Here is a 14,932-nt window from a genome sequence, read left to right as displayed (position 1 = left end):
TGGTGGTCCAAAGGATAATATAAAATGATTTGCGTTTTTATTTGAAGTTTTCTTTAAAGCTGGGCGAACGCTAGCTCTTACCCCTAGTGAAAAAGAGCATTGAAAGCATGAGCCTCAGTTCCTCCCAGCTCCAGTTCTCAGTGGACCTGCACCCATTTGACTAACTAATATATACTTTTATTATTGTGCAGGAATCAATAGGCCTTTCCCATAGTTAGATCTGTGAAGGAGGCATTATTTCCTCTGTTATTGCATAATGCCTAGTTTGGTCTTTGTGGTTGTTATCACTTGTTTCTCTGATGATTATGAAAAATTAAAAAAAAAACCTTAGTAAAACTTAGGTGAGTGGCTGTGATATGGAATCTGAGTAATGAACTTCCAGCAGAAGTTGGTAGCATATACACAACTATTTAACAGAATATAAAGAACCACAGTCTCACAAGAGGGAGACATGCAGATGCGTTTAGTTTACTATGCTAATAGTCTGAGGTATCAGAACTGTGTTGGGTAAATTATTTGTTGTGTGGGCTACACAACACTACTTTGGGAATAGAAAAATTCGTGATCCAGTATTGCACTTACTGTATCTCATGAGTATCAAATCTCTTTGCTAATTGTTAGTAAATTGCTCTATACTTCTGAAAGTTTTTATCTGTTATATAGAAAATATTTTAAGCTATTGAATCACAAAGGGCAGTTAGCTGTCTACGAAAAATTGCCATACTTATTCACAGACTAAAGATTATGTGTTCTTGTATAGGTTACACTTCTAGAAGTTCCCCTTTGAGTCCACAGTCATCAATAGACAGTGAACTGAGCACCTCAGAGTTGGAGGATGATTCCATCTCCATGGGATACAAACTGCAGGACCTCACTGATGTTCAGATCATGGCTCGTCTACAGGAAGAGAGTAAGTGGCTTTTTTCTTAACTTTTTTTTAAAATAGTCTCAGAAAAATTTCCCATAACAGCCAAAACTGCTAATGTCTGATCTCAGTCAATTAGATCTTTCTTAAAGAATGTGGCCTCTCGGTTGGCAGGCAGAAAAACCTCCCTTTAATTTGCAAGGAGGAGGTGTGCAAGTTGTTGAGTTCAGGTTAAGGGTGCTGGATCTTTTCAAACTTGATACTGGTAGCTCCATACCCACTGAGTACATTTAGATTTAGCTGTTTTATAATGTCTTACCAAATAAATTAAAATTAGTTTATTTGGGGGGAGCGGAGACAATGAAGCATCCTTTTCATGCATACATTTAATGAAAAAGTTAATTAAACAATTCAAAGTATGAGCAAAAATGAGAACTGCTTATTTTTATCAGGTGAATTTTGAAATGAATTCCTCTTTAAATCCTGAATTTGGACATTTTAAGTTGAACACTTTGATTTGAGACTAGTGATTATGCACAAATCTGAGGCTTGTATAACATAGATCACAGGTTGGCTTGATATATTTTCCATAAATTTCTTCATAAATAAAAGGCACTTTGCTTAGAAGTCACTGAGACAATAAATGCAGTATCTTTTTGCCTTCCTGTTAGTGCCAAGCAAGACATAAAAGAGGAAACAATGAGATAAAAACAAGAGAAATATGGAGCTGATGACTGAAGGAAACTGCAAGATAATAAGTGACTAAATGAAAAAAGAAAATGGGAACAAGAAATTATAAAACAGATCTGGCTGGAGCAACCAGATGGAACAGGCCAAAGTCATCACTTATCAGCAATTGAACTTGCTGAGAATCTGGTAGCGCTAGTTATGTTTGCCAGGGAAATTAGGAATTGTGAGACTTTCCAAGATAGCTGCATTGTCAACTGGCAAATGTGTATGGTCAGAACTTGGAAAATTTCTGATGGTATGTGCAAGTGATAAGAATTCAAAAAAATTTTTATCACTATCAAAGATGAGAAGTATTGTGTTACCTAAATGACAGCTGTGCTCTTCTCTTTCAGAGTAAGGTTTGAAAAAGACTTCACGTACTTAGCTCTTTAACAGATCAGGTCATTGGTAAAATGTAAGGAAAAATACGTGTTTTCCTTTTAATCTATTCGAAGGATAGTTGTATCTCATTTTTGTAATAGCCGTCAATACAGAATGTTTGAACACATGATAGTTGTTGGCTAGCTGCTTAATCCTTCGGAAAGTGATAGTATTATACGTGCATGGAGGCACACTCTCTTCATGTCTATAAGTAGAAACTCCCACTTGAAGGAGGGGAAAAAAAGCACATTAAGAAATTTCCGTTATGATACCAAAGACATCTGCCAAAGCTGAGTGCTTTTTGTAACTGCATCTGAAGGTGCAGTTATTCACAGCTATTCACAGAATTGCTCAGCCCTTGGAAACACGATGTATTCCAGGGCTGACTGTGATGCAGTATGGGAAAAGAAGGATATACAAGGGCTGTGGGTGCTTGCCTCTCCCTTGACCTGGAGCACACAGGCTCTTTGGGGCAGTGCTAATAGTGGGATAGTTTTTAAAACCTGAAGTTCTGAAAAAGGTTGGTGAAATGCATATGTATCTAACGTACGAGTGTTACCACTAAGCCTTTGCCGTAATAACAGATGATACCAGGAGTTAATTCTGCTTCAGAGAAGTTGGAGAGCCAGAATATTTACGCAGAGTTTGTGTTTAGCAAATGTCATTGCCTTATTAGCATTTTGTTTCATTACTGTAAAAGTGTAATAGTGATAATTTGGAATAGTAATAGACAAATGAGAGTTAACTCCTCTAATTTAGAGTGTTTAAAAGTTATACATAATAATTATGTAGTCTTTTTATTGGCAGAGAAACGAGCACCTTCTGAGGGCTATTGACCTTATTTTGAGACGAATCTATGATAGCTCACAGGAGCTATTTTGGAGATGCAAAATGCGTCCAGGCATTTTGGAGATGCTAGTCCTTTTTTTTTTTTTTTTTTTTTTTTTTTTTTTTTTAAATTGAACAGTGTTCTCGAGGGAAGTAGATGAGACTTAGGCATCTAAAAGGTAGACACTTAAAATTAGATCAAATGAATTCTACCTCAGATCTTCAGCTTGGAAACATTGTAAATTGAGTTTGTTGTAAAATTATGTCTAATTACTTGTTTAATTTGCAAGATTAAAGCGTATGCTAGAATTAATCACTTAGCAGAAACTGAATAATCTTCTCCTTGAAATTTACAGGCCTTAGACAAGATTATGCTTCTACTTCAGCATCTGTATCGAGACACAGTTCAAGTGTATCTCTGCATTCAGGAAAGAAAGGGACAGGCAGCGATCAGGACTATGATCGCTATAGTCTTGAGGACGAAGAAGAGTTTGACCACCTCCCACCTCCGCAGCCTCGGCTCACTCGCTGTTCCCCCTTCCAAAGAGGAATTCCACACTCACAGACTTTCTCCAGTATTCGGGACTGCAGGAGAAGCCCTACTTCCCAGCACTTCCCTTCAAATAATTATCAGCAGCCGTATTATTCTCCTCAAGCCCAAATTCCAGAGCAGCAACCAAATAGAGTTAATGGAGGTGGGTTCCATGCTTTTCTGAGAAATAAGTTTTTCCTTTGTTCCTCTCCTCTTTGCAAAATGTCAGTACCATTTTAAAGATCAAGTTATGTCAACCAAGTGAGATGTGTTCAGGTTATGACAGCTAGACCGTGAACTATGGCAAGCAATTTAAATCTTTGTAAATGATTGTGACTGCGTTATTTCAAGTATATGTTTGTTAAGTAATTTGCTACAAAATATAATCTATGATCTGATCATAAAAGTTGTCGTTTTAGTCAGTTCTAAAAGGCTGCAAGTATGAGCGCAAGTAGAGAAGAAAAAGGAAAAATGAGCATCTTTTAGCAGAGCAATAGTTATGTGGAAAAACTGGTCAGGCTTTTGAGCTTGGCCTATGTATGTCTGTCATGCATATAGCAAAATACAAAATGCGGTTTTCAGTTTTTCATTCTTAGCCTCATTCACCTTCTTACTTTCTGATTGCCAGTAGTATATAGGTACTCTGTGAATCCGTGATGCTTATCACAAAGGTCAGCCCTCTGCTCTTCACACTGGCGGTTCCAGGTCTAGTAGGGCAGACTGTTGAAGCAGTGAGAGAGAACGTCACTGCCAAACCACCCTGAGTCATTGCTGTTTTTTTCACTGCATTTGAGATGTATTTCAGAGTCTCTGGAAGATATTTTTATTTCAGTGCTAATTCAAAATTTAAGTTCCCCTCCGTTATTCCTGTTCCCTTTTTTTCATTCCTTATTATGATCTTAATTTACCTTCTCTGCTGTCTCTTTTTGTTGTGTTCCTTCAATCTGTTCACCAAGCTAATTTGAGGTAATCGGTTTTCAATCAAGGTCTTGCTCGTAATATTACACGTTATATCTCACCCTTGGGCAAGAAAATAAATGTAGTGTTCAAAATAGTTGCTATTTATAGAGCACCACAGGTATGCATGTTACTTACCTGACAAATAACACATGACAGGTTGCTGCCACAAGCACTTGCCTTTAAAGTAAGGCAAGGCATGGCAGTGTATAAAGAAGGCTGAAGTTAACATGGAGTGCAATGATATGGACGTTTGTTGGTACAGCATAAGTGCTGTATACATTTCAATGTTCTTTTCTTTGTCAGAGTGATAGAAGAACGGGGCAGCACTGAAAGGCTTGCAGAAAATCTGTTTGGGAGATGGAATGGAAGAGTATGTGAAATTCTTTATTCAGGAATGTGGGCAGGATGTGGTGCTGCCATCTTTTTATATGATTGCAAGTTATTTTTCAATGACCATTTCATATTCCCTGTCAGTGAAGCATAAGCATTGGACTCCCACCTGGAAGCCTCAGGAAGTACTTACAAGGTACTAAAAATATTGCTTATCAAGGAAGCAAGGCAAAGTGTCCTTTCCCCTTTACTCTCTGTTATCCCACTTTACCTCTCTCTTAACTTCTATGTAATAAGTGAAAGGTGACCAATTTTATCTTCTGATTGCCTTTTTTTCCTCAAGAAATTTGAGGTATTGAGTATCTGTTTAGTATTGCTCAAAAGATCAAAACCCATGACTTCAGTTAATTGTTGTTTTCTGAAATGGCTGGCAGTCCTGCAATAGCTGGTTGCACTATGCTTAGAGGAGAATTGTTCCTTTAACTTCAGCATCTTCAGCATCTAACTCAGGCAGCAGTGATCAAAACAAATGTCAGTCATAAGAAACTTATTTCTTTGGCTGTATTTCGTTGGCAGACAAGGAGTAAATTTTTTGCTATACTGAGTATGTCTCAATAGTATTATAATAGTATCTTTTCATCACTAGTTTTCATTATCTTGGCAACAATTTCATTGTCTTTCATGAACTCCTACGCTGAAATCGATATAGCCTGTAAAATAAGAATTTGTCTCAAGCTCAATATGATGGACATTGTGTTCCACGCTATCATAGTTTATTAAGACAAACGAGAAGGAGGGATGCGATAGAGAGGCTTACCCAGTTGGTTACTACTTTCAATATATGTGGAAAATACCATTCTTAATTAATCAAATTAATCATGCATTTGCAGCATGCGATGTTGCGTTCAGCCGTTCCAGCAATCTTCCCAAATCCCTTTTTCCTCATCTTCCTGAAAAGATATCAGCAGTACTCTTGTATGTATAGTCAGCAGTCTGGCCAGTGGATCATCTGATCATTTGCATCAGTCTCCATAAAAGAAGAGTAAGTGTCAAGTAAACTTTGAAGTTTGGTGCTCACTGCAGGGTGAAGAATGGTGTTTAGCTTTGAGGGAGTGTCTCCCCAGAACTTGGCTGTTTAGCTCAAATACAATTTTTTGCCTTTAAGAGCAAATGGTATCAGTGATACTGTCCTACCTGATGTTAGTGAGGCGTATTTGTTTAAAGCGTATAGTATCCTGGTTGAAATAATTATTCTAACTTTAGATCTATACTAGTACAGTAAAAATATGATGAAGATGTGATAACCTGGGAAAACTTTATTTATTTTCTGCAACTATAGTACTGGGTGCCTCATGAGTAGCTCTACATGTTACTTGCGGTGGAACTAGATTAACTTTTGAAGAAAACAAAGGGGAAAAGTAAAATGATGACCTAGACAGGACATATCCCAGCAAGCACTGAGACACCAGTAGCCAGATTCCCAATAGCTGGGAAGAGACAAGCCCCAGCCATAATCCCTGTAACAGAGTTGTTTTGACAAGATAAGAAGAGAGAACTGGCTCTTTGGGTCACTGCTGTATACGCTTTTATACTTTTTAAAGGGTGAGTAAGGAATGTTTTATTCCTAGAATGCATTGTTTGTGTCAATATGCACATATTGGATGGGATCCACCTTGCTGGTGAGGACATCTGCGTTTAGATGCTGAGATGTAGGTGCGCACATGTGAATGAAGGGCCCGTTCAGCTGCCCAAATAGAAGCACTTAGTGCTGTATGAGATACCGTAGAGTGTCTTGCTTGGCTTCACCATAGCCATGTGTCAGTGCTGTTTGGATGTCTTACAGTCATCAGGGTACTTCAAATGCTGTTATATAGGCACTGAATTGCGTACTAGGTGTCTGTTCTCTCACTATAGCCAATGGTCTACTTGTTTTCCATTCACACGATTACATTATAGGTAGCATAGAGATAGATTGTCTATATGGTGTTTCTGGTGCTCTGGTAATACTGCATATGCATGACAAATGTTTTCAAGCTGTGTTTGAGGCCGTAATTTTGAACTTGCTCATTGTTCTTGCTAGCTTACTTTAGCAAAGTGCTGCCCCATGCTGTTACTCTATTATTCTACTCTGTTTTATTTTGTCTTGCCTATATTTTAAAACACCATACCACCTAGCCCTCGCACTCCTGTCCAGGTTCTTTTTCTCACCTCATCCCATCTGTACATTGTCTGAATGAATGATACCAGCCCGATGTGCAGCCAGACCCTAGCTGCTTGCTGTTCTAAAAGGCTGATGGAAATGCTAGCGTAAAATGGCAGATGCGTGCAAGTGTAAATATGTTAAAATGTGTTAAAAGTGTATTTTGAGGCCACATGTAGCAGACTGCAGACATGCCCCTTAAACAACATTTTGTAGCAACCACCTATAGCATGTGTATGTTGTGATTGCTTTCTAATACGTTATTTCCAGTTCTGATGAAAAAATTCACTACTACAAAAATTTTGCGTGAAACCTTTTTCTTGTTTAATTACATCCTCTCCTTAAATCAGTTGAGCTATAGTTGCAACTATGGGTTTCACCAGAACCATTCCATCTCTGAACGTTGTTAAGGCAGTTTCTTTTTCAGGGGAGCAGCCATTTTATTTATGTAATCTAATAATATGTTAGTGGGTCAAAATGGATCATTTAAAGAAGATCTGAGAGAGGCAGAAAGTGAATAGCTTTTGAGTATCTGTTGCAGTTAGCTAAAGTGAGTACATCCCAATTATTGTCTGTGTCATAATTTAGCAGTGCGTTTAATATCAACAATGGGAAGGTTTGGATTTGTACCTCCCTCCCCTTCCCTTGATTTGAAGAAGTTCGTGGTTAGAACTTAAAATGTTGCTAATTTTATTAATATTAAGAATATTTTATATTTAGTCATTTTTATGTGAGAAATACTTATATCACCAAATTTCATAAAAGCAAGCTGTTTTCTGCTTCATGTTGTCCATAAGTGCAGGAGTTATTTTTAATTGTGACATAAAAGTAACCTCTTTTTTTAATTTAAAAAATATATGTTTTATAATTTCTCTTTGGCCACTTTATTAAAATCTATTTTAAAAAAATAAACTGTAGTATTGTGAAAACATCTAGAGCAGTCAAAATCCAGGATAGACAAGATACCAAAAAGAAGATTGATCTTCTAGTATTCAGGCCCACTTTCCAGATCTTCAGATAAATTTGTACTTGAATTTTTATCTTGCATATTATATTCTGACAGTCTTATTTCATGTACGTTTTAAAGTGTACATTGGTATAATACTTGAAAATCAGAAACTTTGTGCTTTAGAAAAGTGATTCCAGCTAAAGAAGGAATTTATTATAATGCAATAAGAACAGTCAGATGAAAAATACATCCTTTACTGAGTAGCAGCATGGGCAATTTGATTAACTTTAATTTATATTTTCCTCTATCTCTTCATGGTGATTTTTTAGTTTTTAGTATGGTTGATACCTTCAGGCTACAGGTATCATTCACTTCAGAAGTTGTAGGTTTATTTTCAGGAATTATTATTTATGAGCAACTTCCTTGCTTACTATTCTGAGAATAACTTTTCTCAGGCAAAATTTGATAAACTGATCATTGACTGTTGCAACATCCTTGCCTTTTTTTTTTTGTTTGGTTTGGTTGGTTGATTTTTTTAACTTTTTTAAAGTAAACTCCAGACAGACATCCAAGAGCAGCATTCTGGATGTAGCAAGTCCGTGCTTAGATTCCAGTTCAGCATAGGTTAACTTTAACTGGTGTATTTTTGGAGGTGGGAAAAGGTCTTTTCTTGCTAGTTGACTGGGCATCAATGCTTTCCTGCTCTGAGCCTCTTTTTTGAGTATGGAAGGGAGAAATGACTGTAGGAAATTGCTGTAGACTCTGAATTAAGGAAAAGGAGAAGAAATCTTTCTCAGTCACCCCTGAAGTTTTGTTGAGAGTAGTGTTCCGTGGGCAGAAGTCATGGAAAGGTCATGGAAAAATCATTAATTTGCTTTAAGTGTCACTGGAGTGAGATATATACCTAGGAAGCCAGGGAGAGATGAAGTAGTACTTCTAAATAAAATGGAATTGTTCAACATTAACAAAATGCAAGTATTGACAGTTAACAAAGAATGATATCTCCTGTTTGAACTGAAAGACTTATTTTTAGTTCTTAATTTGTATTTGTACTTTTAAATACTGATATATCTGTTGTATCAACTGATGTTTCCACAGACCTCTTATCGGACCCTGATGTATTTAGGATGTCATAACCATAGAAAATGTAATGCAGACATTGTACTCGGGTGTTTGAAGACAAGGAAGAGAAATTAATTTACAACATATTTCCATTATATTTCCATTACACATAATGTAGAACATAATATTTGAAAATAGAAAAAACATCATCTGACGCTAACAGTTTTTTTCTTGCAACTTTTCCCTAATTTATTTGTGCATACAGTACAGGAAGGCAGGGTTGTATTTCCAGGGATTGTGTGAAGGATTTAAATATGTTTAAAAGATTGTTAATTTAGCTTAAACAGAAGTATAGATTTCTCTGAGAAACTAATAATTCTAATTCATTGTTTCTCATTCCGTAACTATAGTGCGCTTTTTGTCATGCTTGTCAATCCCTTTTAAATAAAATGTTGACAGCATTGTTGCAAAAAATAACAGTGAATAAATAAACATGTTGTGAAACACTTCGCTGTAGGGTCAGCCTACAGTCTTGTGGTCTTGCACTTAGTCTTGTTCCTGCCCACAGGCGTTGAATGTCTGACCTTGATTTGGTGTGTTTCAAATCTGGGCTTGTTAGTCCTGTTGCGTGTTAAACAAAATACCCGTGTTTTGCAACACTTGAACTGATAACCTACCCCTTTTGTAGACTGAATGCAGACTAATTAATTGCAAACGGCTGGCCATCCAATTGTAATCCTCCAGTATGTACTCACATAGTTCACTTTAGGTTCTGTTTTCTTGCTGTCTGCTAACTCCTTCCTTCAGTTCTAGAAATCACCAACAAGTTTGTATAAACCATTTTGGTATCTCAGCCTGACATAGCATACTGCCTGTTGCATCAGCAACATTTTTACATTTCCTAGAGACCCCTCTGTTGAAGAAACCTGTTCCCTCAGACTCTAAAGCACTTCTGTGAGATCTGTAAGAGTTGCTAGAGACATTTATTCATAATCGGGGGCTACCTTTAAGAAACTGGTACAAGAAATGCTTCACTGGGTGAGGCACACTGGCAGAGAGAAGATCATATTTATGAAGAATCTGTACAGGAAAACCGAAGATCAGAACTTGCAGTCTGGTGGTCCATGAAGACCATGCCTCTTTTGGTGCAACTTTACTCCAAGTTCAAAGTCTGTTTGCATGCTAGGTGAGCATTCATCTTCAGTTGATGACAGTATTTGGTCAAGGGAAAGAAAGAAAAATGGTGGAAGGAGGGCAGCCAATGACACTACTGGAACCAAAAGATAAAAGGCAGGTGCTCTCTGTTTTGGAGCCCAGCCAGAATGAAGTTGGGCTGCAGATCCCAGGCTGTCTTCCGAGAAGAAATGGCAAGAGAGGAAAAACTTGGAAAAATTGGAACTGAAGCAACTGGGTAAGAGGCAAACTGCTGCCTTTACTGTAATTTTGTGGAATATTTTACAAAATAAGGGACAGTCTTGCCTGCTTTTTGACCAGTTTCTGTACTGTAGTGAGCATGATCTGTGCTGTGGGGTGGTCTTCTCGTGCATACTTTCAGTTTGGGCAAAGGACCCTGTATTTTCACCGTTCCTAGTTTGTCCCATTTTCTAGGCAATGTGTGGTTCAGCACAGATGCCATGCCTGAAGAAAATGCAGGTGATTTATTGTGGATCACTCTGCTGCAGATATGTGAAACAAGAACAATTTATACAAGGGGAAGAACACTCATAAACTCATAAGTCACAAGCGCATGTGTATGTATGCATGAACTATTCTAAGAAGCTGATAATAACCGGGGGGATTATTAACCCCTTGCATGACCTATCCTTGCATTTTGTTCTTCACACTTTCAGATAGGTCACACAAATAAAATATCTATAGGTCATGCTATTGCATTTCAAAAAGGGCTGGGAAAAGTGAAGATACATTTCTGGTTCTTTTATATGAGTGCATCTTTCTTAAACATCCTGTTTGTTTCAGCTAGAATTTTAGTCCGATCTAAATGATAAGTCGCAATAACTTTTTTTTTTGTAGCTATAGAAGCTACAGATCCTTCAGAAATTCCTAGCCGGTGTTAATATCCATATCTTTCTAACAGAGCAAACTGAACAACTGATGATTTTTAGGCTTGTCACTGAAGCATATTAGTGGGTAGGAAATAGCAGAAACTGCAGCAGAAATTTACTATGTTCAACATGGACCATAAATTGGATTTTTTGGCAAATTACTTATTTCCTCATCTGAGAATACATCGCAGCTCTATTCATTCACTCTTTTGTTTAATTTCCTCATCAGGTTTAGGAGAGCAAAGAGCTCTAGAGAGGGAAGGTTTACTTAGAAAAATATTTTTGTTTCCTTCTGATAGATTTTCAGCATGTTCATATCTAGCAATCTCTCTGTGGCCTGAGCTAATGTTAAAATCACATAACATTCACCTTAAGCTTCCATCTATCAAGCTCACAAGAGCCAGTTTTTCACTTAAAACCAGAACATCTGTAAGACTCTTGCTACTGTTTTTTGGAGAGGAACAGGTGACAGAACAAATAATAAAGAGACGAAAGAGAATGCATTTCCCAAGGACATGAAAGCTGCAAAAAGATAACAAGACAAACATTTCTGTTTTTTGCCTAGACACAGAACTGACCTGTTGTTTTCATTGCTTTTCAGGGTCATTTAGCTCAGCAGACACAAGGACCCAAAGACACAAAGAAGAAATGCAGATGGTTAATGGATGAGAAACCATGGGCACAGCAGCAATCTCTTACTTAAGGATGGAGGCAGCAGCAGAGCAATCTGCTGGAATGAGAAGGGACTAATGAACAAGAGGCAGAAGTGGCCACCCCTACACACGGATGAAATCCGAGCTATTTCTGTGCTTTTTTTTTTTTTTTCCCTAGTATTGTAGCTGCATCCAGTGGACAGTTGTAGGAGTAGAACATACCTGTTCGTGGCTGATGCTGTTCCTGAGTGGAAAAGCATGCAGAATCCTATGAATTCTGCTTATTACTGTATGATGCATGGGTAGTATTAGACAAAAGCTTATTTCATGCAGTCCTGTCTTCCGTGCCACCATCCTGACGCTTAAACCTTTTTTTTTTTTGACGTTAACCTACGGTTTCAAAGAATAGACTAGTATTAATTAACAGTAGCTTCAGACACCCATCAGTACTATTGTTATTTGATGAGAATAAAATCTCTGCTTTTCCTATTGTGAAAAAAACAGTGTTTCTACTACAACTCTGCTTAAGTTACACCATGAATCCCATGCTGATGTTCATGAATTTCCTGCCACTGTGAACCAAGACTTGCATCACAGGAAGGCCAGTTTCCTTCCAGTTTGCAAAATAAGTGTATCAGCAATGAGGGTATATAGCTTTTCATATTGGAAAAGCTTTCTTGGGATTTGGTGGTACTCCAGTTTTGGGGATCTCGAACCTTGCATTCCCTTTTCTGGCACTGAACTTCTCTCTGTCCCACCTCCTGTACTTACTGTTTGATTTCAAAAAATATAAAACTGTAATGTTTTTAATTCATAGCAACATTTAATATTTAATTATTTTCTAGAAATAATGTTTTTCTGTGTCAGACTGACTGCGATAAGTGAAAACCAACCTTGGTTGGGATGAAAGGGAAGAATTGCTCATCGCTCTGGTGTGCATAATCTAGTGTCAAGGACAAGTAGGCACTAGTAATAGGGAATGGGGACAAGAGGATATTAGATATCTTGGACCCTTGAAAACAGAAGGATGATTTTTGACTGCAGGATCCTCTGCCAGCTCATATGACGAGAACAAGTCATAATGAACGGTTGTAGCTTTGCTTGATTCAGTTCACTGGCGTTACATAGGCATCATATATCCTAAAGTTATGGTTAGTGACTACTAATACAGTGTTTAGGCAGAACTGTAATGTCACTTCTTATTACTCTGCAGGTATTAGCAGCTTTAAGGATTAGAGGTGCTCACAATGGTGCTAAATAGGATATATATTTATATGAATGGGTTAATAGAGACTCCTAACTCAATTTCTTGCTATTGTGAATTGAACTTGCCCTGTACAGGCTGAGGGGGATATAAAACAGCAATTCCAAGTCATATGTGTGATATAAGTGGCATTTTTGTGCATGAATACAAAATTGCAATCTTGAAATGCTCTGCTTGCATCTGAAGAGAGTAGTTGTAGCTGCCTTTTAAAAGAAAAGAATACCCTGGCTTACTTTCACAGTGGAACAACGGGAGGCAGATCTATACTGTGGACTGGAACATAGTGCAGAGACTCTTGAGCTAGTGGGCTCCACACTGGCTGTGGAGCAGAAGTGTAGCCGTGTCAGCAGAAGCTGACACGCTTGCACGTCCACACTTGCACGAAGGAACGTGGCTTAGGGACCAGGCTTAATGTTGTTATTAATAATTTAATGGCTGACTCATTACCTCTACCCAGTGTTGCCTTACTGAGGTCTGTCACATTACAGGAGGCAGCTCAGATCGGTTCATTCAATATCTGTCTTTCTGCCCCCCCGACAGTGTTTTCTGGTTATACAGAATTCAGTCACTGACTCTTCTGTCCCTTTGAGCCAGTGGCAGAAGAGACTGAAAAAGCTTCAACTTAGATTACGTAATGCTGTTGTGATTAAGATGTTTTCTTCAGATGTCGGGCTTGGTTTCAACTTCTCTCTCCAAATCGGATAGTGTGAGTGCGATTACAGGCATCTTCTGATCTCTTGGGCATTTGCCTTCGCTGTTGACCCAGCCCCCAAACATCTCATTTCCAGCTTTCTTTTTGTGTAGGGCCTTATCCTACAGGCCTGCTCTGAAAATGCCTACCAAGTCAGACACCACAAGTGTTTTCCCTCCTATCCCACCAGATTTGAAAATCGTGATGTCAACCCAGGGCTGCAAGCAAGCGAACAGCATCAAGACTTAGCGGGTTTTGTGCATGGCCACCTGCAGAAACTTAGATGCCCAAGGACTTAACATGCTAATAAGGTTAGGTACTGAATAGAAATGTTTAGCATCTCATTGGCACCTGAAAGCTAGACTTAGTCACCTTGGATGGATTCATCTCACCTATCTTTAGACACCCACAGTGTAGATACTCGTATCTGACTCTGTCACTGCAGCCTTGCTTTTTATTCACTGTGCAGAAATAGGCACGTTTAGGGCACGATTCATCTGACCTACTTTATACATTTACATGAAACTCATCCTTTTTTTTGACGATTTTGTGTTTAAATCCTTGTGATACCTACAATGTGTTGCCTAATGATATCTTTAAAACAATTTGTGAATAATTATGCTGTTGCAATAGTCAGATTGATTCTGTTAGTAGACTGTCAATGATGTGCCCATGTTCTTCCTATGGAGAAAAATCTTGCTTTGTGTTTAAGTAATTTAGTTTTAATTCTGATTTTCTACAGAAATTATTCAGAGGCTCCTTGTATTTGTTGGAAATTCTGATATGCCTATGGATGTTGTGCTCTTTTGCTTCAGATAAACTTCGAAGAAGCATGCCTAACCTAGCTCGGATGCCAAGCACCCCAACCATTAACAGTAATGCTAGCTTTGCTAGTTCTCCAGTCACTGTGAGGAACAGCCAGAGCTTTGATTCCAATTTACATGGAGCTGGTAATGGAATTTCAAGGATGCAGTCATGTAGTAAGTACATAAGTTCTTTGGCTCCCCGCAAGGACCAATAAAGTTGTAAAATACATGACCCAGTCACTGATCCCCTGCTTTATGAAAAACTGAAGGAAGGCTTTGTGTCCCTTTTGTGCTAGGTTTTAGTCTAGCTCAGGATTTTCAAAGTTTTTATTTTGGAAAGCAAATTCTGGCCAATTTTGTTATGCAGTTTTGAGAGTTTCATCACCTCCTTTTTTCTTTGCCCGTTCATCTTGTAGCAAACTTAAAAAATATATATATAATAATCATCATTATTATTACTATTAATGGTATAGAAGCACCAACAATGCAATTAATTCACATAAGCTTACATTTTTAGCTTTGGTATTGGATTTTAAAATGGTGCTTTTATTGGTAACGTACACAGTGCTATTTTCACAGTACACTGTATAAAAATAGTCTTAAAACATAGGACCCCTTA

General features: G+C 37.9%; 1 protein-coding gene across 2 annotated transcripts in view; it reads left to right on the top strand.

Moving 5' to 3' along the window:
* SLAIN1 (SLAIN motif family member 1) overlaps positions 1-14,932 on the top strand; it is a 50,040-nt gene that overhangs the window by 28,636 nt on the left and 6,472 nt on the right. For both annotated transcript variants that reach the window (XM_068929424.1, XM_068929416.1), the window contains 3 exons: positions 761-910; positions 3,160-3,498; positions 14,323-14,487. In XM_068929424.1, coding sequence (XP_068785525.1) covers positions 761-910; positions 3,160-3,498; positions 14,323-14,487 — 654 coding nt within the window. The remainder of the gene's footprint in view (positions 1-760; positions 911-3,159; positions 3,499-14,322; positions 14,488-14,932) is intronic.

Source organism: Struthio camelus, chromosome 1 (genome assembly GCF_040807025.1).
Source record: "Struthio camelus isolate bStrCam1 chromosome 1, bStrCam1.hap1, whole genome shotgun sequence".
Taxonomy (NCBI): Eukaryota; Metazoa; Chordata; class Aves; order Struthioniformes; family Struthionidae; genus Struthio; species Struthio camelus.
This window is presented reverse-complemented; position numbering and strand designations above follow the sequence as displayed.